At 40.3% G+C, this 27,976-nt stretch overlaps 1 protein-coding gene across 4 annotated transcripts in view; it reads right to left on the bottom strand.

Annotated features, from left to right (window-relative positions):
• The window catches only part of LOC126396274 (BMP/retinoic acid-inducible neural-specific protein 3-like), an 84,316-nt gene that overhangs the window by 19,797 nt on the left and 36,543 nt on the right, over positions 1-27,976 (bottom strand). For all 4 annotated transcript variants that reach the window (XM_050054218.1, XM_050054216.1, XM_050054215.1 and 1 more), the window contains 2 exons: positions 24,195-24,385; positions 18,455-18,639 (listed from right to left, as the gene is read on the bottom strand). In XM_050054218.1, the coding sequence (XP_049910175.1) occupies positions 18,455-18,639; positions 24,195-24,385 (376 nt within the window). The remainder of the gene's footprint in view (positions 1-18,454; positions 18,640-24,194; positions 24,386-27,976) is intronic.

The raw sequence follows: 27,976 nt of genomic DNA, 5'->3' as shown, positions 1-27,976 counted from the left end.
ATGTTCACCGAGTTTCATGCAGATCGGTCAAACTTCCTAGGAAGAGATCGATTTTAAGTGTTTTTCAAAAAATTCAAAATGGCGGAAAATCTATATAACCGGAAGTTATGGGTTCTTGAGGCAAATTTGTTCCTCATGAGGAGAGGCATCTCTGTGCAACGTTTCATGTCTCTACGACATACGGGACATGAGATATGCCCATTCAAAGTTTGCAATTTCGATCGGTTGCTATAGCGCCCCCCTTTGGCCAACTGATGTAATATTGCTTCATTCGCATCCTCCCATGACCCTCTACCAGTGTGCCAAATTTCACATGGATTGACCAAGTCAGTGAGGAGAAAAACGTGGAACAATCACACAGACAGAGTTTTCGTCATTATATAGTAAGATAAAAGTGCTGTACAAATTCAAAGTTCAACCTGATAATGGCACTAGAGGGAAAGTCAGGGGACCACCAAAATGGGTACAGTTCATCCAGCAAGAGATATGGTCCAATAGCTTTTGAGAAATTTCACTCAAAACTACAAATGTGGACCTCATGGTGGCACTGAAGGAAACGTCAAGGTATCACCAAAGTCAATATGAATCATCCTGTGGGGACTATGAATTTCTGCACAACATTTCATGTGGATCCATCCCAGAGTTGTTATAATATTATAGTCTGTTGCCATCCTTGTTGCTAGGATGGCTAAGAAAAACCACACTTATTCTAACTTGGAATAAAAATAAGTGTGAATAACTTTGACTAAACCTGCACTTTTGAAAGTTTGAGGTAAAATATATTTTTTCCTGACATCTCTGTTTAATGTTAGGCCAACTTTGAGGACCTCTACAACAATCTAATCAAACCTACTGTGTGCTGAAATGTTAGCTTTGTTCGTCGTAACTACAATTGTTATTTATGAAAATCTCCTGCAGAAACACAGCAACAAACAAAAACATTTGAAAAAAAAATCTAAGTTGATACAGCATTGTCAAATATCTTTACTCTTTAGTGGTAGAAGAATTGGAATATCCTTTCACAAACATCCCTTGCTGCTATCTCTCATTATCAGTCGCTTTTGCTACATTTGAGGTTTATTGTGGTTCTAACTTCATCACTTTAAACTGAACTAAAACTGGCTGGAATAGGTTAAAAAAGTGTTGCCGGTGGCTGCCAAATCATGATTATGGAACCTTCAAGATTCATTTCTAACAAATGTGTCCCTTTATTTTCTAAATCAGAGGCACACATCACAAAGCTCTGTTAGAGGTGTATGATGGGAGCTCACATTGTGTAACAAGTGATTTTTGGCAATTTTGGTGCGCCTGTGGCGGAGTTGAAAACAGCACTACAAAAGGATTATTATTGTCAGTAGGTGTGATTACTTCAATCATGTCACCTTTTTTTCATTCTCCTCATAATAGTGCAGCTTGCACAATGGCTGCTGACAATGTGATGACGGAGAGAACAGCGTCGTCCCAGAGGAAACTGATGGGACTGCGTGGGAGGTGTAAAGTCTCCATGTGAGAATAAATGACACCCAAAGTAAGCTACTGAGGGCTGGAGGATATCAAATTACTGCAGCTTGAGGGGGAAACCACATTTGGTTAGCATGAGTTTCTCATGTCCCCGGAGGACTCTTGTATGAATGTAGGAAACGGTTCAGTGACATGAAGTGAGGCGCCAAACAAGTTGGCAGCAGTTGTTGGTTTGGCGCTGAGAGAGGGTTATCTACCAGCCAGCCTACAGAGGATATGGCCACCTTATTTATCCACACTTCATGCGTCATTATGGCGTCTCAGTACATCTGACAATCTGTCACACAACAGCTATGTGTACATTTATTAATCAGGATTTATATCACATAAGGCCGCTTAAATCCACAAACTGCACCGGAAAGATAGTCTTCACGAGTGCTCTGTCACGAGTGGGTGTTTTGGAAGCACCAGCTGGAGGCGGAGAGGGGACTTGGTTTTACACACCTATTCTGAGTCAGGTTAATTACCTCAGAGCGGGTTCAAGCATGTAGGAGTAACAGAAGAAAAAAAAAACATCAATTGGAGCACACGTAGACAACTACAGTACAGTATGTCCAGCCTTTTCCCAGCTCATATTTGGGAGTGTTTATTTGTGGAATGATGTGTACATACAGAAGCCTGTGGACAGTTGCAGTGAGTTGTGTGTGCATGGGTTGTCCGGATTGTCAAAATGCCATTGTTTGTCTGAACAAACAGTCACAGTAAACACCACTGTGTCCTTGTATCTGTGCCGAGGAGCTGTGTGAAATAAATTTGCAATTTGCTTGGTAAATTTGTCAAATAGCACCTGAGCTTTTCACCTGGCCTGTGACAGAGGCTAACAGCACCATAACTGTGAACACCAGTGTGGTGAAAAGTGAGAGCAAAGCAGTTTTTACAAGCACCGAGTGTCAAATGCTAATGTAACAACAAAAATGACAGCAAAACTAACGGAGTGTAGAACACCAGATAATGTTACTTGTACAGCATCTGTTGCTTGCTTGTATTTACTTATGAACAAGCTGAACAAACCTGTCCCTTTCCTGTTTTTTAATAAAAGTACCTCCTGTGTGCCAGGAGGAAATAATTCTCTGGGACAAATGAAGCTTTTGAAGCTGTTCAGGCAGATAACTGATCCGCAGCTCCACTCAAGCTGAATGTGTTTATTTCTATTACCAGTTGGGCGATCTATTAAAGCTCACGGCTCATTCCTTGCTGGCTTGACTCCAAAACAAATTCTATATTTACATTTTATTCTAAATTAAAATGTTGTGATTCAGTAAGCGGGTTGACTGGATACAGTAATGCAAAGAATAGACGCCAGAAAGCCAACTATTTTTATGGAGACTGCATCAATTTTCTACGGCCATTAGGCCACACTCTGCTGTCAAGAGGCTGATGCATTAAGATACATTGTAGACAAAGGGGTTTTAACACACAGTAAGTGTGAGCAAGCATGTGTAGCAGACAGATTATACTGATAGCGTTCCTCTTGAACACTGAAAAAGCTGACCATGAGGCCAGACTCTGTTGTCTTTTAAAACACAGTCACTAGAGGTGTTTTTCTGGAGAAAAAGGCAGGATATTTTTTAAACCATGTTCATTTGAAGGGTGTTGCAGAGACATAGTAGTTTAAAAACTCTCCCGTGCATCGTCAAAATGGTCTGAGTTGTGCTTAAAAATAAGTTTCTGGGGTCCATTTCATGCAAACACAGCACTCCATGGTTGGAGAGTAATACCTTTTAGGGGCTTATGTCTCACTATAATGAGCTGTGTGTGTGGTGGTTTTCATGCAGGCAGCCCCCTCACAATTGAGCCAACATGTTCTCATCTCAGGTTGTCAAATAGCGACAATTTTTTTTTTTTTGTTAAGTAACAAGGCACCCTTTGGCGTCTTTATGAGATGCACAGCTGTCTCCTGAGTGATACACGTAAGACCTGGTTATAATGTTGTGAAACGATCATGGTCAGGATTAAGCAACAAAACTACTTGGTTAGGTTTAGGAGGAAGATCATGTTTTGGGTTAAATAAAGTACATTACGTGACATAAACTTGTCACTCACATCACGTTATGTGAGTGAAAGACGCACATGAGTTACTTTACATTAACAGTACTGACTTTTGGTTTCACACGGGACATGAACAGCAGTCTCCTGGAGGAAAGTCTGTGTTTGTTTGACCCATCCACCATCCTCCCTTCCCGAACTTTATACTTGCTCTGAGCATCAAATATTGCTGCTGATGGGTTTACATTGGTGTTTACTTCATAGAAATGCCAAAGGGTGCCTGTGGCATTAATATCACATGCCTAGAGACTTGACAAAGCATCAGTATTTGACAACCTATGAATGAGAACGGGCTTATTGAGCATGTGTGCACTTAAGATCATACAATTTCAAATAAGAGCATGAAAACATTTGGAGAAACACCTCTTTTAAAGTTGCTGCTGTAGCTGTATATACACCCAGGTGTAACAAATTGAATTTTTGTTAACAATGGTGACATAAATTGATAAAAACAGAACTCAGAGCAGAAAATATCTGCTACTATTCATGGCAAAATTTAAAAAAAAAAGTAATAATGAGAGGAGAGGCTTACATTCACACAAGCAAAGCAAAATTGCGAGTGAAAAAATCTGTAAAAACAGTCAGGCACGGACTCCAATAATTGCACTTCATGTGGACAGGCAGTTAATTTAAACTGAAAACAGGCTGTCTTAAAATAAAGGTCAGAGACATACTGCATGAATACAATGAAAAATAATTGGTAAAAAGAAGTGAGAAACAAAAGTTATGTCAAAACAGAATACCTTCTGGGACAGGCATAAAAAGATCTCACAACTTTTGCCGCAAGTCTCACAAGATGCAACCATATCCGAGGCTCAGAGACGTAATGCCAGATTTGTGCTGACAAAACACAGATGCACACACATTAAAAAGACTGTAGAATCATTCCTCTGCTTTTAAGCTCATGGCTAGATTGTTCACAATCTCAGCTCAATCATCCTTGACAAAAGCCTGATCTGGAGCACGCGTATATATCCAGGCTCCACGGGCAGCAAAGATAAACTGCCAACCTGAAGGGAAATCCATCTCCTTCGCTGTCACTTGCGAATTATTGCCAAACACCATGACGGTGTCTTCTTTTAATATTTTCCCAAAGGTCCAATAAAAGTAGCAACATCTCCTTCCCAGATTAATGACAGCAACTGCAGTATCCAGCCAGGAGGAAAAGGAAGACTTTTGCCGCTGTGGGCAGAAAAGTTGTCTCTCTTTTGACATCTACTTCTGACAGCTACAAGGTCAATGAGGAAACTAAATACGGAGAGACATGAGGATGAATAAAAGCTGGGAGCTCTTTATGTACTATATATACACTCTGTCTCTTTCAGTCTCCAACTACAAACCACTTTGCAGAGCTATTGTTTTTAAATTCATAACTGTGTGTACACTGCCTTTTTAATACAGAGATATCATCATTTTAGGCAGGACAGGCAGACAGAGCTGTGTCTTCTTTATTATTGACGCGTTAACACAATTAATTAAAATCCGAGCAGCCTCCGTGGGGATCCGCAGATTAATTTCTAACACAGACAGATGTCCAACTTAAACGGGAAAATTGACCAAATGCAAATCTAAAGATGGCTTTTCTATGCATAGCAATGAGACCATCTGCAAAAAGAACCCAGCGGAGCAGAGCATGTGTGCACAGTCAGCCTCCTCTATTAGAAATCGACCCCAATAGAGAAAAATCCTTTTTGTATATTTCACTACTTTCAAGACCCCATGAGGCTTTTTTTGTCCTTTTTTTGCTAAAAGCGAGAAAACATACAAGTGATTCAAAAAATGCGATATGCAAATGACATGGATCAGTTGGTGGGGGAATTATTAATGTGCCATAAATGAGTACAAGATAATTGTGCTGACTGTGTTGGAATAACTAACAGCTGCATTTAATGGAACATTTAATTGCACTTAAAGGCTTTCCTAGAATAAGCAGTTTGTGATGCTTACACATGCTGTGGACGTGACTTGTTTATTTTATCTCGATGAATTTCACTTTGCCCTCTAGGCTTGCCTTTTGATGTCTTCTCGCTGCCTAAATGCTGCTGTAGAATTAATTCATCCTGAAAATAGACCTTGTGTAACCTACCTGTAGTCTTTAGCTTTTTAGAATGTCTTTAGGGCTGACTGATTTGGCTGAAAATTAATATACCAGAGAAGCTGTGACAATTCAAAATCATGGGTCACTGAGTGCTGCATTCTACTTATGCATTATATTAGAGAAACTTTGTGGGCTATTCTGCAGCAGTGCTGGAGCCACCATGGTGGCATGGCTGCAAAACAAGAAATTGTTTCTAAAAAAGCAAATGATCATGATTGGCTTTCAATCATCCAAAAGCTAATGCCAATTTCAGTTTTCTATTAAGCTGCAATTTTTGTTCTTTATTAAAGTAATTTCCCTCCTGCATTGTATCTGTCTGTCTTCTGCTAATTACCACTGTTCACAGAACCCTTAAACCACCAAGCTTTTAAGGAAAAAAGCTCAGTTCCCATCAGATCAGTGCTGTAAGCTTTACAATCTGCATATAGGCCTCTAAAATATTGCCCTACAGCGAGGAAAAGGGAAAGGTAACGGTCAGCAAGTCAACTACTGATGGGTGACAAATGACTTTAAGAATCACAAAGTATCTTATGCCTCATTTCCACCGCATGGTTCGGCTCAACTCGACTCACCTCCACTCCCTCTCCCAGAAGCTTTTCATAATTTTCTTTTCCACTGCACATAGTACTCTGTAGATGTAAGTGGGATTCTTAGCTGATCATCATGGTGATGCTGTGCAAAACTGCCATGACATTATCTCCAACGCAATCTTTTCATCGCGTTGGTAATGGTTCTGATGATTCTCTTTAACCAATCAGTGGTACTCTAGCTGTAAGTGGCAGCTCAACTAAGGTGATAACATAAAAAGCACCAGGGACTACCCAAACTTTTGCCGATAGAAAAACAAAATGAATGGTTCTAAGTGAGGCAAATCAAGCTGTATCATATCGCGCAGTGGAAATGAGCCATAAGTACGGTGTTTGATTACCACAAGCTGTTGTAACATCTTCAGTGCTCCTTGGTTTAGATTCTCAGAGTCTCTAGAACTCTATAAGATGGATGAATACCATCCTGCTTTGGTGGAGAGTGTTGTTTAACACCTAGTTCAGACTAAAGATTAGTGACGAGACAAGTTGAAACCTGCAGCTACTTGCAATGCTCTGTGCTGCTCTGCAACATTGTGAAACCTGCTAGTTTACACCAATGACACTAGCTGAGACAGTGTATCGTCCCCATAGCAATGACTCTTTGTACTTCCATTCCAACTTCTGAGTCCTCTGACACAGCGTGAAGATGGAGACAACCTTGTGTGTCAACAGCCGCAGTCATGTATATTAGACAGTCGGGCTCTGTTGTCAGAGAATGCTACAGCAAGCTAACACACCCTCTACTGACAGAACTTAGCCAGCTGACTTAGCTACAAGACAATTGGCTGTTGAAACAGGTGAATTGCCGTTCGTTCTAAACCCAGCCACTGGCAACTTGACAAGAGGAGTCAAAGTCAACACCATCAGCCGGCTTGAGTCTATCTGAGACAAGACAGTTCACACCGCTGAAACTTTCCCCTGCAATGTTCTAAAACGGTTCTGTCTCACCGCGAGACCAATTTACCCTTTAGTAAATTCATTAACATTAAAACTGATAGCTTTTGATCACTCTACCTGTTTTTGAATTTGCTTTTCTGGAACACTACTCATTCTGTTGTTGTCTGTGCTGTATATATTGGGATTTTTTCATTTTGCCCAATGTTGTTGTGTTGCACCAGCTGTATCTATGTTTTAATTCTTGTATCGACTTGCCTCCTGTTGCTGCCTTTTGGTCCGGATGTCATTGTAAATGAGAATTGGTTCTCAATTTACTCAACTGGTTAAATAAAGGTAAAATGGATAAAAACTAGAATTACTGCCTTGCGGTTGTATGCCTCCACAAACCTGTCAAGTTGCAGTTACAGTTTACGTCCATGTCTGTGTACTTCACTCACATCTTCCCCCCATCAGCACAGAAAATCGATACAATCATAACAGTTCCAAGTCAGACACCCAAGATTAGTGTTTCCAATTCAGTATCTGACCAAATGTCTTCCCTTGGGTTCACTTAGTCAGGATGTTGAGTAATCTCCAGAAAAGCACAGTTGAACTTTGGCTTTTTGGATATAACATAGAGCTTTTTCATTTCATCCTATTGGATATTTGTGTAAAATATTGTCATAATTAGCATATGAATTCTGGAGTTGTGGCCAAAAACAAGTTTTGTGAGGTCACAATGACCTTGACCTTTGATCACCAAATTCTAATCAGTTCATCTTTGAGTCCAAGTGGACATTTGTGCCAATTTTAAGAAACAATAATGCAACATACAGGGCCACAGTGAACTTGATCTTTGACCACCAAAACCCACTCAGTTGACCCTGTGGACATTTGTGCCTAATCTGAAAAAAAAAAAAAAAACATGAATGAGACTGATGAGATCACAATGACCTTGACCTTTGACCTATGACAAACAAAATCTTATCAGTTAATCATTACATCCAAGTGGAAATTTGTGCCCAATTTAAAGGAATTCCCTAACGGCGTTCTTGAGATATCGTAGTCAAGAGAATGGGAGGAACAGACAACTCAAAAATACAATGCCTCCAGCCACAGCTATCCTCGCTGCAGAGCCATAGAAATAAATAAATAAATTATATATGCATCTAAATTCTCCCATAGATGCTCAACTGAGGTGAGATCCAGTGACTGCAAATGTAATAGCATATAAAGCCATTCACTGAGCTCTCGTGCCCTCTATGGAAGCATCAGCATTTGTTATGTGTCTCCGCTCATATATTCAGGTTTTTCCTTTAATTTGTTACCAGTCTGTATATTCAAGCAGCAAGCAAACATTCCCAAGTGAGCCCTGAAGGCATCCTTTTTAGCTTCATGTTACACTCTGCTGGTGAAAATTGAGCTCTGCCTGCTGCCAGACACATTGTTCAGTGAAACACTGCTGCTTGGAAAGTTGACATAGTTCCACTCTCAGACACAACAGCGACCCAGCGCACAAGTGCAGTGGCTTGGGACGTGTCGTTTCAACTTTTGGAGCAGGTGAGAGCCAGAGCCAGGATTTGGCATTGTAACTGGATTGCAAACTGCTCAGCTGCTAGTTTTACTCAGTTTCTACAGCAAAGGGAGAGATATTGTTGGCTCCATTGTTCCCACTACAACACTATCAAGTTCAAATATGCTTTATTTGCTACAAGAACAGGGAATAACAGTGTTATTGCGAAAAAGCAAGTAAACAACACAGCAAGTAAAGAAAGCAGGATAATGAAAAAAAGAACACACAAAAATGTTCATTAATCAATAACATAACATAAAATAATAAAGTGAATTATCTTCTCTCTCGTTTTCGACTAAAGAGGAAGTCACCACTATACAATATCTGATTATATTGAGAAGCTGGAACTAAATTGAATAAGATGAACATGATAAAAGGAAATGATGCTACAAGCCGGCAATTAAAACCAGTATTATCTAAATCAGATTACGGTTTGTTTTGCACTGTATATAGATGGATGATAGCCTCTGTGTTATTGGTGTGGGGCCTCTGCAGGGCAACGCGGCGCTTAGCCCCGTTAACATGGTCCACTGATGCACATGGTTCTGATGCTCATCCATTATTTAAAAATCTAAGGCTTTAATATTATTGCAAGCTAGGTGAGAGCATTTTACTGATGAAGATTCATCACTGCTGCAAATCCCTCATATGAATAATTCCACAAAAACAGCATAAAATGTCACTTAGTGAGCTTGTGTTGTCAGATTGAGCAACAATGGGCATTAAATGACTGCACTTTCTGCTTGCTAGGAGGGGGGGGGGGAGTACAAGATAGCATTAATGTTTCATGAAAATCATCGTTCATTTCAAAATCGCCTCATTCCGCCGCACCTTCAAGAACTGTCTTTGGCTTAATCACCACGGCACAGTCAATGTGCAAATCCACATTTGCATCTGAGATACGTTTCCGCCTGTTTATTCAGTCTTTGAGGATTTCAATGCATGTTTTAAGACCACTTTGTTGCACTGGCTTACACTCTAATGTCAACCAGCGAGGGATAAGCTTATAAACTATACGCAAGAAATAGGGGGAAGAGGAGGAAAATAGCATCAGAATGAGATTATTGTGTGAGGGAAAAAAAAGCCACTCGAAGCCACAGGGGAGCAGAGGGGAACCTTTGGTAGAAAAAAGTGAAATTTAATACTGTATGTGTTATGTTCACTGAGACTCTCTGAGGGAAGCTAAGCTATGCTGTTTTACAGGAAGTACCAGTCACTTGAAAAGAGGCCAAGAGAGCAAATGTGACTGTGTATTTATTTTTGCTCTCCAGGCTTCACTTCTTTGAACAGGCTGCAGATTAAAGAAAAATAGCTGGAAGAAGTGAAATTCTTAAAAATCTTGACATCGGAAAGTCAGATATGAGACTAAAGCCAGGAGCTATCATCCTTCTATTTATACCATACAATAATCAAGGCTTTCTCACCCTTCACACATCATGGCAGGAAACCTATGGATGTTGTTAAAGGTTAAAAGGGTTGAAGACACGGTGAGAAGACAAAAAGAAGGACATTTATGTTCCTTTCTGAATAATAAAGATGCCAAAAAAAGAGTCCCCGTAATGAATTATTCATCCACGCTTGTGATAACGGAGTGCTTTGTTTTTTGTTTTTTTTATTTGGCTTTGTTTATCCCGCCATCAAAACTGCCCCAAACTCAGGGAGCTGTGTTCTCTGCAACCGCTCCTCAGCAGCCATTATCTGATTTCTGAGGCTCCACTCTTACTTGTGTTCTCATCTGTGCCAACAAATGAAGCGTGACGCCACATGACTGACTGAACACTCGAGGCTCGCACGGCGAATTGGGTCAAACATTCCTTATCACTTCTCCTCCCCGTCAATGATATTCTCCTCCCAACTTTAGTTTAATGAATCTTCAATACAGAGAGCCTGGGCTGCAAATCAAAGGTAAGCGCGTTGATTGATGCAGCGTTTCCTGTGCGACGGCTGCACCTCGATCCCGGGCTAAAAGGCCTGCTAAATAAGGCCTGTCTGTCCTCGTCTCATCTCTTCTGTTCAGTCGCATATGACACCTTAACTCATACCACAAAATGTTTGACAAATGATGGAGCCTCTCGAAGGAAATTACTGAAATGAAGGGGGCTGATTTATCACACCATGTAACAGCAGAGACTTTTTTCCCTCACACTTCTATCTCATTTTTTCCCGTCTGTGATTATTTTCCAGTTCTGCTCCACTCAGTCCTCCAGGCCTTAAGGCCAGGCATTTGTACCATTTAAAATATGTTATCTCCTAAAACCAGGGGACCAGTGCTCTTCTTAAAGGCAGCTTTGTTTTGGCATCTGTCTTCATCTGAGTGAGGTAAAAACCCATGTTCTGAATTAGAGGCTGCTGACGTTGTGAATATTTTACATCAGTCACCTGAAAATGCCTCACAAACAAATGTACCCCAGAGGGCCCTTTCTCTATTCATCTCAATCAGAGAGGTTTTTAGCAGCACTTTGGTTCAGTGGCGGCTGCCAAATCAGCTCGACGTCCTCTTGCCAATTCACTTTAGAGAATGTACAGTTTTATCTCTGATGGACTCTATAGCGGGGCATCACTAAGGACAAGTCAATGAAAAATGGGCTGCAGCACAGAAGAAGGAAAGCAATTTAGTGTTTGAGCTGCAGCTACATGGTCAGAATGACGGAAATGGACCCTGGATTTCTGCTTTTTCAATGGAGTTCTGTCTCAGAGCCTGCTCCTCATTGATGACTGCTTAATGTACTATGTAGGCACAATCTTGGCCTGTAAATGAATAGAAAATTGTGAGCTTGCATCACAGGTCATCACAGAATATTATACTGCACATATTGGTGAAAGACCAACACACTCTCACTCCAAACCAGCCAAATACAGCAGCTTAGTCAGTGGCCCTACGCTTCAAACTATGACACTCTAGATACCCCTCCAGCATCAGACATGTCAGTCTCTGCTTATTTTCAAAATAAATAATTTTTGGTTCACAAGTAATGTACAGTTTCCATTCAAAATAAACTTTTGTAAACTTTAACATAGGTTTCTAAACCAAAACTGCTTGGTTAAGATTAGGAAAAGATCATGGTTTGGGTAAACTGATGTAGACTTTTGGTTTTACAAAGGACACAAACAGCTATCTTCTAGGTCAAAGTCCTGTGTTTGTTTGACCCATCCATCCACCCGACCTCCTTTCCAGCTGAACTTTCTTGCTCTTTATACTACGTCAGTTGTTCTGAGCATCTAATATTGCCATCAATACATTTACCTGTGTCTCATACATATGCTAAAAGGTGCGTTGTGCATCGTTGTCAGACACCGAGAGGCGTGACCAACCGTCGATATTCACAATTTGGGAAAGAGAATGTGTTTTAATATGTATGGCCAGTTTTTCTTTCGATTTCACATTTTATTTATGATATAGAATCAAAGCTACCCAATTAATAACCTGACCAAACGTTGCTGATGCAATAGCCCATAGGCAGTATTCACAACTCTTAAGGTCTTTCACATCAGATGTTTCAGCAACACGTGTGTCGGACCAAAAACTGCAATTTTTATTTGACCATTGACACACTGTCCAACACTTGTACTCACTATATATTATCAAGATTTCTTTAGTATTTGTTTTTAAAACAAATAATATCATAATAGCACAAAAACAATTAGTTTACAAATTGATTTGTTTTTGACAAAATCATTCAATAAATGATTTTGATTATTTTGTAATGTGGTATGGAGGGCTGAGAAACCAAGCAACTTGAATATATCACAATTAGCTTTTGAAAATTATAGGTGTTTTCACTGGTATCTGGCATATGATAGACCAAATGGTTAATAGAGAAAACTATACTGGGACTGTTCTTTTTTTTTTCAGAGGAGGGAGTGGCTGGGGTGTGACTTTGTTTTTTTGTATTTTTTTTGACCCTCTAAGAGCCTCCCTGAATGACTGGTGAAAAACGAACCCTCCCTCTACCATAAATGAGTTATTAGATTTTTAAAACTCTTACCCTTTGGTGTTTAACAATTAAAGGTTAAAAGTTGAAGATGAAATCTTGGAGTTGAAAAAGCCTCATCCTTTCACTCTTGTTCATGCTGGTTAGTGTTTGCAAATGGTTTATTTTTAGTCAAATTCTAAATGAGATGTAAAATATGGTGATTTTGATGGAAGCGTTTGTCGAACATAATGTGTCCAAGCACTGTCAGAAATTTAAAAATATGATGATAATTGCTGTTTTTACAGTCTCTGGCTATGATGAATGGTGTAATTTTGGTGCCTTCAAGGCATGTTTTCTTTTTTTAAAAAAATCTGCAGTAAGAGTATGCAAGGGCTGAGAAAATTCTTCTTTTTCTTAAGGTTAACAAACCACTGAAAGCTTCCACCTCACCATTCTGTATAAAAAGCACAGTAGGGACATCATTGTTCCACCATTAAGCTGGTGGTGGAGGTGGTAATAGAGCCAAGTTGACATCAGTGTAAAATGGTGGAGCCATTAATCTAGATCTACATGGCAATCCACTTCTGCTTTTGGAATGCTGGCATGCTATATAAAATCACACACTGAGGGCAGCATTATGTCCGCAGTGTTTCAGTGTTTCTTATTTTGCAAACCTCTGTTTTAAAAGGAATTGAGATGCAGATGAAAGCTAAAAAAAAAAAAGCATGGAACTTTGAGTTGAGATTATTTCATACATGTCAACATCGAGGTAGAACTTTCATGTTTAAAAGGTATTTTATGGTAAATGTGGCCGTACTCTGTAATATTCTATGTCATGTCATATAATTTCAGTACTACATGTTGTGAATGCAGTTAATAAATACATACATACTCAAAGATAGGTAAGCAGTCTTTCAAACCAAACATCAGTTTTACCAAATGACACAGCAGTAAATACAAACAAAAGCTCATACTGAAACAATAAATGGCAATCTATTAGACAGGTCAGCTGTGTTTGGCTGTTGTCTATCCAGTCACAAAACTACCACAGCGGAGGCAGCTGAAATCACAGTATACAGCACAAACAGACTGAAAAAGCTGACAGTGTCTCAGATGGGTGTTTTTGCAGCTTGCTGATATTACCTACATTCTGTGACGTTAATCTGTTGTTTACCACAAGCGAGTGTAAACACATTAAAGCCACGTGAGGGAACAGAAAGCAAAGAGAATTCAGTCTGCGGTGCGAAGGGCAAACTCAGCCGATTCAATTCATTCTGCTTGATAACAACTGACAGAGTGATGAATGAACACACCCTGAAGGTATTAAGCAGTAAAAGATGCAGGGTGATATTTACACCATAAGCATATCTTGATATGCATAGCATGCTGTTCCATATATGAGCTTGTACACACATGAAAGAGTGAGGGGGGAAGGAAGCGGTGTTGCTCATTGAGCATGCATATGTACATGTTTTCTCCAATGTCACATCAAAGCACTAAAAAATGCATACAATGCAAGATTAGCATGGGAAAAAATGTATATTTTTAATCAACCAGCTGAATGCCAAGTAGATCATGCAGTAGGTGTGTTTTATATTGTATGTTTTTTTTTTAAATTAAAAACAATATTTGACTTCAGTTTCTTCAGGTCTAACAGCTACATCTGTGGCTCATAAAGTATATATTTTTCCAGATTAAAGCTGTTCCGTCATAACAGTGCATGGGACGCCAACGGCAGGACAGAGATTTCCAAAGTGTGTGACGTAGTAGCCTGGTGCCTTAAGGAAAGATTCAAATCACACTAAAATATTAAATACACTGTTCCACCTGCACAGCAGTCAAAAAAGCAACTTTCAGAGCATGCAATGGAAAGATTTGTCACTGTAAATATAGCTCAAAGAAATGCTGATACATCTCAGTACTCAGCATAGTCTGAGCTGACCAAAGCAACTAAAATCAGACCGAAGAGTGGAAGCTGCTTGGTTTTCTTTGATAGGGAAAGCTATCTGCAGGGAAGAGATGCCCCAAAACAACATGTGTTTATGTTCAAGTGACAAAGCCCTCTATCAGTCATGTGAATTATGGCTCTTGTCTGTCCAGAACAAAGGATGAAGTAGTCCGCTGAGGGAGGTGGATGGATGGGTCATCGAAACATTGGACGTTAATACAGGAGACTCCTGTTTGTTTGCAGTCAGCTTGGGTTTCTTCAAGCCATAATGGCATTCATTCAATTCCTTTAACAAGTGGCAATGTGTAAGCAGAATGATGAAAGTATGATAACTTTGATGAGGTGATTTTTACCCAAATCATGATCATTCCAGAAGCCTAACCAAGTAGATTTGTTCCTAAACCCAACCGAACCTTAACCATAGGGTCAGATGAAAAAAAAAAAACGATTGGATTTTGGAAACAGTGATTTGTAACAGTAATGCTGTCCTGTCAATAGTAATGAGAAAGAAAATGTGTCTTTCTGGAGGGCACAGAGAAGCAACATATTTTGTTGTTTAATGAGGACTTGCTGGCAGGGAAAAACTGTCAAATGCAGCAATGGTACCAAGTAAGCTCAAGAGACATCTTGAGACAAAACCATCTGTAGCCAGCAAAGACAATGAGTGCTTCAGGCAACTGAGAGAGAGAAATGAAATACAGAAACAGTGCATGATGTCATATTCTTTAACATTTGAAGTGAAATAAAGAAATATTTAATGCTTTTTATCTAGTTAGCATACTGTCTGTGTGGTAAATATGAAGCTAACAGCAGCTGCTTAGCCAAGCTTAGCACACAGACAGAAAACAGGGGAAAGGAGTTAAAGAATGAAAGAAAGATTGTGAACTGCTGCTGTGGGACACGTTTTTGTGAAGTAAATCTATTTAATAATAAAAAAGGGTTTCCTCATGAATGGCATTCTCTTTGGTTAATTTTCCCTTATGGCACTTGGAAATATTTACTGTATGTGGAAGAGTTCTGCCTCTGAAGTATCCTGAGGTAACCTATGAAATGACTGCCCCTGGGTTTTTGGCTAGAACATTAGGTGAGGTCTTAAAGTGCATTCACTATGAAGGGTTCATTAATTAAAAATGGTAAGAGAAGTAGCTCAAGTTCATCATTCCATATAGAGGGTTCGGTCTGCTATACGTCGTTAAAATTATGTTTTAATAATCTGCAGCATGATGGTATTCTGCATATGAAGCAGGCCAGAGCAGCCCACCAAGGGCCTATTGATGGGTCGCCAACTGCATACAGTAATTGGTAGTAAGTGGTAAGTACTTGGCAAGTACTTACCACTGTAGAGGGTGATTTTCTTAATTTGCTCCAATACTTATGCCCAGAGGAGAGCATAAGCGTCATTATTATCTGAAATCATGAGCACATAAACAGCAAGAGGATATATTTTGTTTTTACTGTACAAAAGATTGTGCCACCTACTGTACTGGAAAAAAATATCTTTGTGTCTTGTCCAAGACACATCATGAGCTTCTCTCAGAACAATTAATAAAGCCTTTAAACTACAAACTAACTGTGTGGATGTTGTAGCATCCATTAAAGGGACAGTGCACCCAAAAATGAAAATTCAGCCATTATCTACTCACTCAAATGCCGAGGGAGGCTCAGGTGAAGTTTTAGAGTCCTCACAACACACGCGCTTGCGCGTGACCGTGAGACATGGGCACCGCCTTCATGTGTGTTCACATGCTTTCGCTGGTCTTGCGCACAAGTGTGCACATGTGAGCATGGTTCACAGAGAAGCAGTTAGATGCTACCCCCTCTCCCTTTGGATCTCTGCAAGTGAGGGTGAGTAGATAATGGCTGAATTTTCATTTTTGGGTGCACTATCCCTTTAAGGCTGCTGGTTTCATGCACAGTCAAACAATGTAAATATCCCATCATCTATCCCATGTTATCATCAAAGTGTTTTTATTTAAACTTCAGTGTCATATATAGCTCCCGGGTCACCAGCAAAATGGGAATAGCTTATTTCCACTATTCAATTCACTATAGAATCAAACTCAATGTGCCTAAGAGTCATATGAGTAACTATTGTAATTTTACTTCCTCCATGGTTATCTCCTCAACTGTACTGTAGTTAACAACTTTAGTGTTTTGATCCTAAAGGTCGAGGATGTAAGATTTGAGATGATTTAGTGGCATCTAGCAGTGAGAATTGCCATTTGCAGCCAGCTGAAAGTTCTCCTGGTTAGAATTCCTTTAGTGTTCATTGGTCAGGGGGTCTTCACTGCCAAAAGCCAAAAATGGCATGCACCAAAAAAAAAAAAAAAAAAAGAAATTACACAATTTCTGCTATCAGGCTTCCACCTCACCATCTGTGTTGCCAATCTCCAGTCTGCAAAAGGTGTGTAAGCATGGGTCAAAGTTTCTCTCATCAGGTCTGTTTTTGTAGATCACATCTTTTGCGTGGGAAGTGGCGAACCCCTCTCTCGGGCCTTTTTTGTGCGTATGCAATGTTTATCAATGAGACCTTTGGTGATTAAAACCGATAACAGCACTTAATAAAGCAGTTTCATGTAACAAATCAGCATTTCTCTGATGCTGTTTGGCATGTTGGAGACGGGCTGCTAGCCTAGCACCTGCTAACGTGTGCTCACCTAATTTCTCTGATAACTTAAGATCCAAGCGTTCAGGAGCGGGTTTTTTTTCCAGGAGCTGATTTATCCGCGGAGGTCTCTTCCTCTCCACAATAAATGAACCTAGTGATTCAAACCGGTAAAAGCACTGAATAAAGCAGCTTCACATTTTAAAAAAATCAATGTTTTTTCAATGCTCTCATGGCAGAGGGGGCACAAACTACAGTGGCTCACACAAAGAAGTAAACGGCCTTAGAGACAGTGTTTGGTTTGTCTATTGTAGGCTACTGTAGAAACATTCTGGTGCAACATGGCAATCTCTCCAGATGAGGACCCACTCACTTTGTAAAAACTGACTGCTCTTTCTAAGGTAGCAAAAGCCCCAAAATTTTTATATTCAAGTGATTATGCACTAAAGAAAACATACCACCACTTTTGCCAATATTCCTCTAAACGAAAAAACATCAATTCGTGGTGTTGCAATGACGTAGTGCATTTATGTTTTAAGAGACTGTATGCAGTCTGTACATTTCCTGAGAAAACAAAAGTGTAATTTAAAAACAGACGATGCATGTAACAGGCTGAAGGTGTCCCAGAATGTCAACAACTAATGCCCCCAGGGTTCTTTGCACGTCATATGTTGACATGGAAACTCCATAACCAAGTGTCGATATGTGACCTTTAATCATATTTTACAATAAAAAAAAATTCAGACCGAGGTCCCTGACCTAATTAATGGGTGCCTGTGACCTAATGCTTATTAGTTTAAGGGTCTTGACACAAACAAGGTTGAGAACCATTGACATTTAGGCCAGTAACTCAATAACTCAATATTTGTAATGTTTGTAGTAAATATGTAGTGATTGAAAGGATGTATACTGAATGAATTTGGAGACTAAATCCACAGAGACAGAAAAAAGGTGGACCTTGATTGGTTAGCAGTAAAAGCTCTTTTCATTAAAATGAGCTAAACCTGCTGATTGTAGGGTTTCCATTCAAATGCTCCATACTGGCCCTGATTTCATTAATTCTTTAGTGATTGAGCTAATCAAGACCACTTGCCATGTTTTTGAAAAATACAATAATTATGTTTAGCCACAGAAACAAAATGTAATTTGAATAATGTCCCAATGAAATGGCAGTGGAAAAAATCCTACAATGGGAGCAATCTAAAGCTGTGGCAAATGAGCACCTGTTTTGTTGTTGTTGTTTTTTAATCGGTTTTGTGTTCGACTCAGAGCAGCAAGCTTTTTACCTTGATGGCAGTGGAGGCAATCTGGATGTGGTGCAGCTTGTGCAGGGTGCTCTCCCTGTCGATGAAGTAGGAGGCAGCCAGCTGGTGCAGGGCCTCCAGAGTCACAGCTGTGCCGTTGGATTCACTCACTTCAGACGTCCGACTCAACTTCCGCTTGTCCACAAAGATCATTAATGACTCTTCCCCTGTGAACACACGCACACAGGCACGTACGCACACTCCATTAATGAATCATCCCCTGTACACATACACAGGCATAATGTTCTCAGTGGTGTAGTGGTAAATATTAACCCATTAACACCTGCCAGTGCTCATTATAGAGTCACATTCAGTAGGCTGATAAACAGTACTTCTGAAGGTGGACAGCTAATGAGAAATTTATCTGCCTCTGGTAATTTTGCACTGTGGTCTACATTGTGTCAATTGGGTGATAAGTCTGCAGCTATACCGTGCACAAATTGAGATGCCTTATGGAACAAATCTTTCAATAAAAACAGCCAAAGCTTTCAGAGGATGGTGTATTGACGAACGATGGAAAGAGTGAAAGATCGATGGAAAAATCCTTTCTAAGGGCATTAAGTTTTATGTGGAATGTGGTTTTAATTTGGAGAGGCATTAGAACTAATATATAGTACATTACCACTGGGGATAGAGAAAGGTTAGCACTTGTCTCCAATGCAGCGTGAGAAGAAAAATCAGTTTTAATAACTCACTCTGTCTATTATTGAGTTCTGAAACCTTGTTAAGAACCATGTTTTTTAAATACAAATGAAGTTACAGGAATACTACAGCCTAATCATTAGGGTCCGGGCAGTTAAGCTGCCAGGACACTATTGTAATCCTAGGTATTCTTCTTCTTTCTTCTTCTTCCGAGGAAATCATACTTCCCATGGGTGAAAACTCACCAAACTTTGCACAAAGGTCCAGTCTCATGCCAGATATCCCCAGCTGTAAACTCAAGTCAATAGTCCTGATGATGGCGCTATAGCAAGCGTCTAGAGTTCAAAACTTTGAAAATTCATAACAAATCAACCATACGTGCTACAACTTCACAACTTTCATCAAAGTGTAGCCCCAATACTGAAGAAACTTTTGTACATTTAAACCTATTAAAAATTATGAAGATCATCACTCTGTTTTTTGCAAAAACTGTAAAACTTCTTATCTATCTCCTCCCACAATTTTTACTCAATTGACACCAAACTTGCTACAGAGCATCTTCAGACTGTCCTACAAATTTTTTGATTTATCAAAAATTGAGCCTACAGTGCATCAAAATGTTTGACTGTAAACGGTACTGTAAACATATGCATGCAAATTCTTGCTAAATAAATCTTCAATGTTCATGAAAAAAATGACAAAATTCTAGAGTCATGGTAGATGATGTGTGGCAAATTTCAGAATTTTATCTCAAAAACTGAATTTTTGACAGCATTTTGAATTTTGCTCTAATGTGAACAATTGGAGTCAATGTAAAAATGGCAATTTTAAACATCAGTTTTTCACTTATGGAGCAAATCAATCATTGTTACAAACAAATTACCAACATCTCCATGCTGTCTAGATGCAATATGTGTATTTTCAGATTTTTGTCTTAATAACTGAATTTTTTACAGTGGTTTCAAATCTGCCTTTCCATGCACGGATGGCTGCTTTCCTACACAACAGTGAATGGCTTACTCAATTTGTGAAGCCACTGTTGAGTTGCTACTTGCCAATTAGCTCAGAGCGGTAGATGACCGTCTTAGGTTCCAGAGGTTGCGGATTCGAGCCTCAACTGGTGCAGAATCCACATTGTAATGTAATCATCTTCTTGTGCTCCAGCTTATTGCTTAAAATTGCCTGAGCGTGACTGATCACTGTGCAGCATCTTCAAGTCTTTTTTCTGCTAGAAAATCTGCCTTCTCATGCTTGAAAATAAACCAAACTTTGCACAAAGATCCAGTGTCAATACTTCAGTGTGAAACCATCTGAGGCTTCTCACTTTGCACATAGCTCAACTAGTTAAACATCAGTTTTTCACTTATGAAGTAAATCAATCATTGTTAAAAATAAATTACCAACATCTCCATGCTGTCTAGATGCAATATGTGTATTTTCAGATTTTTGTTTCGATAACTGAATTTTTTACAGCGGTTTGAAATCTGCTTTTCCATGCATGGACGGCTGCTAAACCTGCACGTCTGGCTTAGTCAATTTGTGAAGCTACACATCACTGATTAATTAGCTGCTGGAGCTTAATTAGCTGAGATAGAAATTGATTCTTAGTCTCAAAGGTTGTGAATTCAAGCCTCAGCTGATGCAAAAGGCAGATTGTGTTGCTAAATTCCTAAATATCTTCCAATTCTTCTGCTTGTTGCTCAGAATTGCCTAAACATGCCCGGACCCGACCCATCGCTGCGCAGTAGCTATAATCTTAATTGTGTTGCAACAAGCGTCTTTCTTTTATTTGAAGATATAGACACATTTTTATAGAGCAAATCATTAAAAGAGGGAAATCCTTTGGAAAAACAGATTATCTTGTAAAATATGAAAGATTTTTTCCTTTTTTTAGCTGCAACCAGCAGCTCAATAGCTCACACTGTCCGTTGGATGGTCAGTTGGTTACAAGAAAAAAAAATCTATATATTTTTTGCCTTAAGTGGCTGAAATTTGGCATGGCATATGTTTGTGTTCATGCCAACTGGCTAAAAGTGTTTGGTGGGTGGGTGGGTGGGGGGGGGGGAGTGGTAAATGGGAGTCGCCTTTCACAAAAAGGCATGTAATCCCAATGGATTGATAGGGCTTTGTAAAACATTGATCATGCCTGAGGGCAGCTGATTAACTGTTCAGAAAGGGGCAATGTATGGATCAAGCATCAACCTCTGAGGCTGAAAAATGAAGCCAATGTTGAAGTGCCAAAAACTGCAATCCTCAAATGGCCCCTTGAGTCTGGCTCCAAAAGCATAGACACCCAAGTTAAAATATCCAACTTTACAGCAGAAATACACATGTTTACAGACTGGTACAAAAGCGGTTTTGGTGTCTGTAGCAAATTTTCTTGTTCATGAAAAATGTGCAGGGGATGAGTTTTTATATAACTCAACTATTTACATTTTATTTAGGCTTAAAGTTATGCATAATAAAGGGTGTGGCCTCTTGAGTGACAGGCTGTCGGCAGTCAGTGTCCTTGGGTTCTCAGTCAGATCCACCCCTCGCCTGTCTTCCAAGTATGGTCACTTCTGGCTTTAAAAAACCAAGATGGCCAAAATGCCAAACACAAGGCTTCAAAACGGGCACACAAATGGGAGATGTTACAAATTCAAGCCTGTTTATGTTGTTATCATTATGAATTTTAACCAGGAATCACAGTGTTTTTCAAGATATACTGCATAAACTTTGCTGCTGTTGTTGGCAGAACATGATGTACAGGATTCATTCCAACCTATTTAAAATACTGTTGCTGGTATTCAACATGACTTTGAGAGTTTATGCACAAGAGACAAGAGATGAAAAGAGCCAGCAGAGGAGATGGAGGAGATTGTGCAGCAGATAGCCATGGGAGCTTTGCTGCGCATTACAGCACTCTGGCTAGCTTTCCTCTATTGTTATGGAAACACTGACAGGATCCGCTGACACTTTTGTCAAACAACTCTAAACAGAGGTTTTACATGTTGAATCAAAGAATATGAGCTCAAACAACCACAGACAATCCCACAGTCACAGCTGAGACAATAGTTAGTTAAATATTTGGTTGTTTGAGCATGCAAGAAGCTTTAGAGCTTCAAATGTGGTGTCGAAGATTACTCTTTTATGGTAATTACCCATTTTATTTGACAACTGATGATCTATAGCAACACAAGTGAAGAAAGATGTGGATGACAAGGTTCCAGCTTAGGACACAGTGGTTGTGTAATTAGGCTACTGGCCCAAAGGAACAGAAGCTGCAGGAACTACATTTAGAACGGGAAATTATAGTCCCTTTGGCCATTTCCTATTTGGGGTTTCCATTCCACCACATGTGTAGAAATACTGATTAGGGGAAGCATCAGCTTTCTTGATGCGTATCCATCACATAGTTCTTTGCAATTTACTGCTGCATTAATTCAACATTTGAATGGCTGTTGTAAAGGGGATGTTCACAGGTGTTCAAGGCAGTTAAGTTCTAGCATGTGTTTGAAACAATTAAGAAATGCAGAATAATTACAATTTGTTTCACTCACAACTAGGGCTAGGCAATATATGTATATAAGGGTACGGTCACACATGAGTGAATGCAGGTGAGTGACCATCGCCTGCCAAAGTGATAATGTGGGCACTGCTGATTGTGACGCACAAAGAAGCTAGCGTGCTAGCTATCATTAGCTAGCTTGCTGATAACTACTGTGAAATATAATGTTATTGGTACATTTTCCATTTTCTTACGTTCCACGCTTGTCTTCCGACCCACTGCTAGCCAGGCGACATTGCTCATGTGTGGCGGTTTGTATTTTTCACACCCAGTATCATATAATATGCACGACAACAGAAAATGTCTCTTCCACACATACTTTTTCCTGTTGGTTGAGGCTGTGACTTCGCCTGTCAGAGTTCAGCAAAGTTGAACTCCACGCAATGTGATTATGCAAATTAGCTTTGCCAGTGGAGGCAAATGTTTTATTTTATTTTTTTATAATTGAACGGCAAATTTTAATTTCCCTCACGTGTAATTGTACTCTTATAGCGTTATTGTAATAGGAGCAAGATATTGCCTTCGATTTTGGTTATCATAAGTGTTGTCTTTTCCGGGTTTTAAAGGCTGCATTACAGTAAAGTGATGTTATTTTCTGATCTTACCAGAAAATTCTTGCTGTTTTATCATCTGCCTCTACCCACCTATGCCACGTTCACACTGGATGCAGAAGTGCTGCAGTATGACAGTTATCGCTCAAGTCATGGCCTGGTCGTTCACATTAGAAGTGCATTTCTCCATGCTGATCAGCAAGCGCTTCCTCTCCTCTGCTATTCTCTGATCACACGCACTCTGTCAGCTTGTGTATGTGTGTGTATGTGTGTGTGTGTGTGTGTGTGTGTGTGTGTGTGTGTGTATGTGCTTAACGCTCTCGCTCTCTATTTAGACACAACTGACAAATCTGTGGAATAAGTAAGCATGGGATGCATATTTTATCATGTATAAGAATCAAATCATTTATATCATACATAATTTATCTTTAATGTTGCTCATAATTGATTATCAGATTGTTTTCTTGCCAGATTAGCTTGCTGAAAAAATAGACCACTGAAACTATCGCTGCAGAATGCAAGCCGGCAGCGGAGCTTGGCGCTGCAGAGCATCCAGTGTAAACAACTCAGTGACCTAATATGGGTGCTGAAAGGTGGCGGGCAGCGCTCTATGGACAGTCAGCATGCTCCATAGTGCTTCTACGTCCAGTGTGAACCCAAAACCAGCCGTTATATCCACATAACTGATTATTATTTATCAAAAAATTGTGTAAATATTTAGTGAAAGCACCAAAAGTTAACCACACAATACTATTACAACATCCACAGAGGTATTTGGTCAAAATGATTATAATATTTGATTTCCTCCATATGACCCAGCTCTACCTAAAAGGTTTTCTGCTGTAGAAAAGGGCCACATGTTTGTCCTGGACTTGGGCCACCTTGATGCCCCAAACCTCACCTTTTAACGTTACCTCTCCCAAGTGTAAAGGTAGGTCAATAAAAGCAAATAAAACCACAGCCCGTCTACTTTACTTACCTCCCAGTGTAGCGGAGAGCAGGAAGTGGGTTCCGTATTTCCTGATAATGTTGTCAGTGATGGCGCTGAGACTGGGCCTCCTGCCCAGCTGCCTAATGGTCTGGAGGAACTCGGGGTCCAGCGGCAAGGAAAAGCCATTGTTCTCTTGTCTCTCCAGGGCCAAGCTGTTCACCTTCCAGCGGCCAAACTCCCTGCAATGTCACAGAAACACATGCTAAGAGTAAGCAGAGGACACACAACACACATGAATGCTGCATGCAGGTGTGATAAAGGACACGGGTCCAACAGAAGCCACACATTATGCGGACAATACAAAAAGTAAATGCACCGAGCCGTTCTAAACTGTTTTTTTTTTTACTGCTTCTTGAATAGGAGGGAAATTGTTTTGATTTTAAAGTGGACAGGACACAGCTTGTGTCCCTCACAAGGAGGCTCATTTCAGATCTGTTTCTTGCCGGGCGTAAAATATGATGTCTGCATGACCTCTAAGTGAATCTTGTGTGCCACTCTGTTGAACATGAATGGGTAACTGTCCAACCACAGCGCCTCAAAAAGTGACACGAGATGAGAAAAGATTGCACTGTTATTTAAAATCGCTAGAGAAACACAATGTTTCTCGCATGGTGCAAAGCAATTCTCTCAGCTGGAGGTAGAAATAGCATCAGACCACTCACTAGTAACGCTATTTCTAAACATTTAAACATAAAAGAAATGGTTTACAAAACCGTATAATGTAGTGGTAAGTCAAAATATAATTCCTGTGGGCACACATAAGTGGTGCCGTGTGTAAACAGATCATAAATGACAAAAAAACACAGTTGAAATAGTATAAAAGATGTCTTAATATGAGAGGGTATAATTGCTGATAGATACTGTAACGTATGTCTTAACAGCTGCTCACAACTACATTATACTGTGTTAAAATATTACATTATGAAAGTTTGTATACTGTCTCTGAATGCTAAATATGGGGACTGAATGGTTTCATGCAATTTCTACCTCCAGCTCTGCGAATTGCTTTGCAGCATAGTGAAAAACATTGTGTTTCTCCATCGATTTTGAATAATAGCGCAATCTTTACTCATCTCAAGTCAGTATTGGAGGCACTGTGGTTGGACGGGCTATAATCATGGAAGGAGTCTTGCTGCTTTCAGGGCCTCTTTTGGAGGGAAACAGGCTTCATCTGAAGTCGTTTGATATTCAGCCTGGCCTCGGAGCATGCCAGCTGCCTTTATCTACCAATTGCAGACTGAGTGCTGCTGCTTGATGCATAGATTAACACTATTCAAATGCAGCTGGTAATAAACATGGTTCTGACCCCACAAAGCAGGGGAGAAATTGAAGACCTTTCTGTCACTGTTGGGTGGTGAGGTACTTTTGTGTTGAAGAAAGGACCACAGATACAATCTGACATGCATTTGAGTTTGAATGTTTTTGCTTTGTAAAGCTGCAATAGGTGAGATTTACATGTGAAAATACAACACATTGTATCAAAAAGTGGCTGCAACACAAAATCGTTTTGACTTGATTGCAGTTATTTTGGAGAGAATCAACAAAGAATTGATTCCACAACCAACCATTCAACCATTTGTTATTATCTCAATTTGATCACGCTAAGATGCAGTCGCTGCTTGGGAGACGCTGTAACAAAACAGAATGGCCATCACCTCCAATCTAAATTTTCATTATTACAGTTTATTTGTCAGTATGACAATGACCTACAAACTAAGACAAAGTCAATGGCTACAAAAACTAAGACGGCAACAGCTGAAATGCCAAACTCCAGGCTCCGAAACGGCAGTTCACACACCAATGGGTAACATCAACCTACAATTTACACTCCATCTAAACTGCATTATTTTATTTTTCTTTTACATTGTTGATAAAAAGATCTCTGACATGTTAAGCTAATATAAGCCCAACCTAATGCTATCCCTGGAGGAGAGTCGCTGGCTGCAACTGAAGAAGCCTCTTGGATGAAAGGTCAAACGCCTTCATGAAACTCAAGCAAGTCCAGTTGCCTACAATATAGCACTTAGAATTACCATGGTCTGAAAGACTGAGAATCTTCACCAACATAGCAAACCCAACGCTGCAGACATGGAGCAACAGCAGTAATCATTTGGAGATGTGTTTCATGTCCTGTAGGAGAAAAAGTGCCTTTGGGCTCTGTTCTGGTCGCCACCAACCCCTGAGAAAAATACCTGGCTTATTAGCTGCTAGAGGTTCCACTGTCTTTCACCAGCTAGTTGTTAACTTTGTTTGCTATGTGGTGATGGACAGGTAGTGTACAGTGGATTTATCACAGCTTGTTTGCTGAAAATAGCTTTCTGCTGCTGCTGGATACAGGATTGATGAGGGCACTGAGACTGAACCGTACAGTAAATGTGCAGTTAAATAGCAAAACTAGACTAAAAGGAGCTAAAAAGAGTAGGTTATGTTGGAGTTGGTTACTTTACTTTATTTATATCGCCAACCCTTTGTAACATCCCATGCAAACAATTTGCTTTTGTGACAGGCAGACAGACACAATCTATTGTGAATGCAAGAGCACAGGTGCACAAAGTGATACTGTAGCTTCTACACTGGTTTATAGCATATTAACAACCACTGCATGCATAAAATGCCAGCTCATATTATTTCTAGGAAGTGAAAATCCTCAAATCTTCAAAAATGTGAACAGTTTTCTCTGAAAACTGTTTGCTCCTCCTCAATTGCAGAAAAGCAAATGGCATCTTTGGGTTTCCTGATGTCTTTCTCTCTCTTACATACATAAAAAACCCAACACCCAACAGACACACACACCAACTCCCTCATGCAAAGAGACACATGCATTCACACACCCCGCAGCTGCAAACATCTAAACAAAGCTGCCCTTGCTGCAAAAACTTTGCTATCGCCCAGAATATCGCAGAGCCCCTATGGGTGCAGAGCAGCTGCCAATCAATTTCTTACCAATAACTATGACCCCCTGAGAAAAACACAAAACAGAAAACAGCTCATTAAGGCCTGTTTCATGTCTCTGTTTCTCTATAACGAGCGGCCATTAGTGCTTCCCTCCGTCCACTGGGGCCGGCTGAAGAAGGGAGCAGCGGGGAGAGAAAGAGGGAGAACTTAACTGTGATCGACACAATGCCTCGCTTTGCTGCTCGCTGACAGACACTTATGAATGGTGCCACAGCTAGGCTGGAGGATACAGCACACACACACACACACACACACACACACACACAGATCTGTTGTCGAAGACTTCACTTCAACCTCACTTTCTGCATGCCACGCACATACACACACAAAATGATCTCGCGCTTCATGGAAGACTGCAGGTTTATTTCACCTTAACTCCTCTCACCGAGATGCTGAGTGACTGAAATAGCCTATCACACACACACACACACACACACACACACACACACACACATACGGGCGGCGGGTTTATTTCACCTGCAGCTCTGTGCAGCAGGGGGCTCGATGCACATCTATCTGTCAGCCCCCCCGCGGAGAGCCGAAGCACTGTGCACCAGGAGGTGAGGAGCGGCAGGAGCTACGGGGGCCACGATGGAGTCGTACCCTGCTATCTGTCCATCACAGCCCAGGTGTCTCAGATCTATCATGGCGTACAGGCAGCCTGAGGGCACAGCTCGGTGCCCAACATAACAAATCAGGGAATCAACCCAGCGTATAACCTGCTGATGCAGTCAAAACACGCCACTGAGCAGAGCAATGCAGATTGTCTCAGTTCAGTACACTATGTGACTGAGGAGGATAGGTGAGTGTCTGCT

Source organism: Epinephelus moara, chromosome 10 (assembly GCF_006386435.1).
Source record: "Epinephelus moara isolate mb chromosome 10, YSFRI_EMoa_1.0, whole genome shotgun sequence".
Lineage (NCBI taxonomy): Eukaryota > Metazoa > Chordata > Actinopteri > Perciformes > Serranidae > Epinephelus > Epinephelus moara.
Note: the sequence above shows the minus strand (reverse complement) of the source record. Positions and strands in the feature narration are given on the sequence as shown.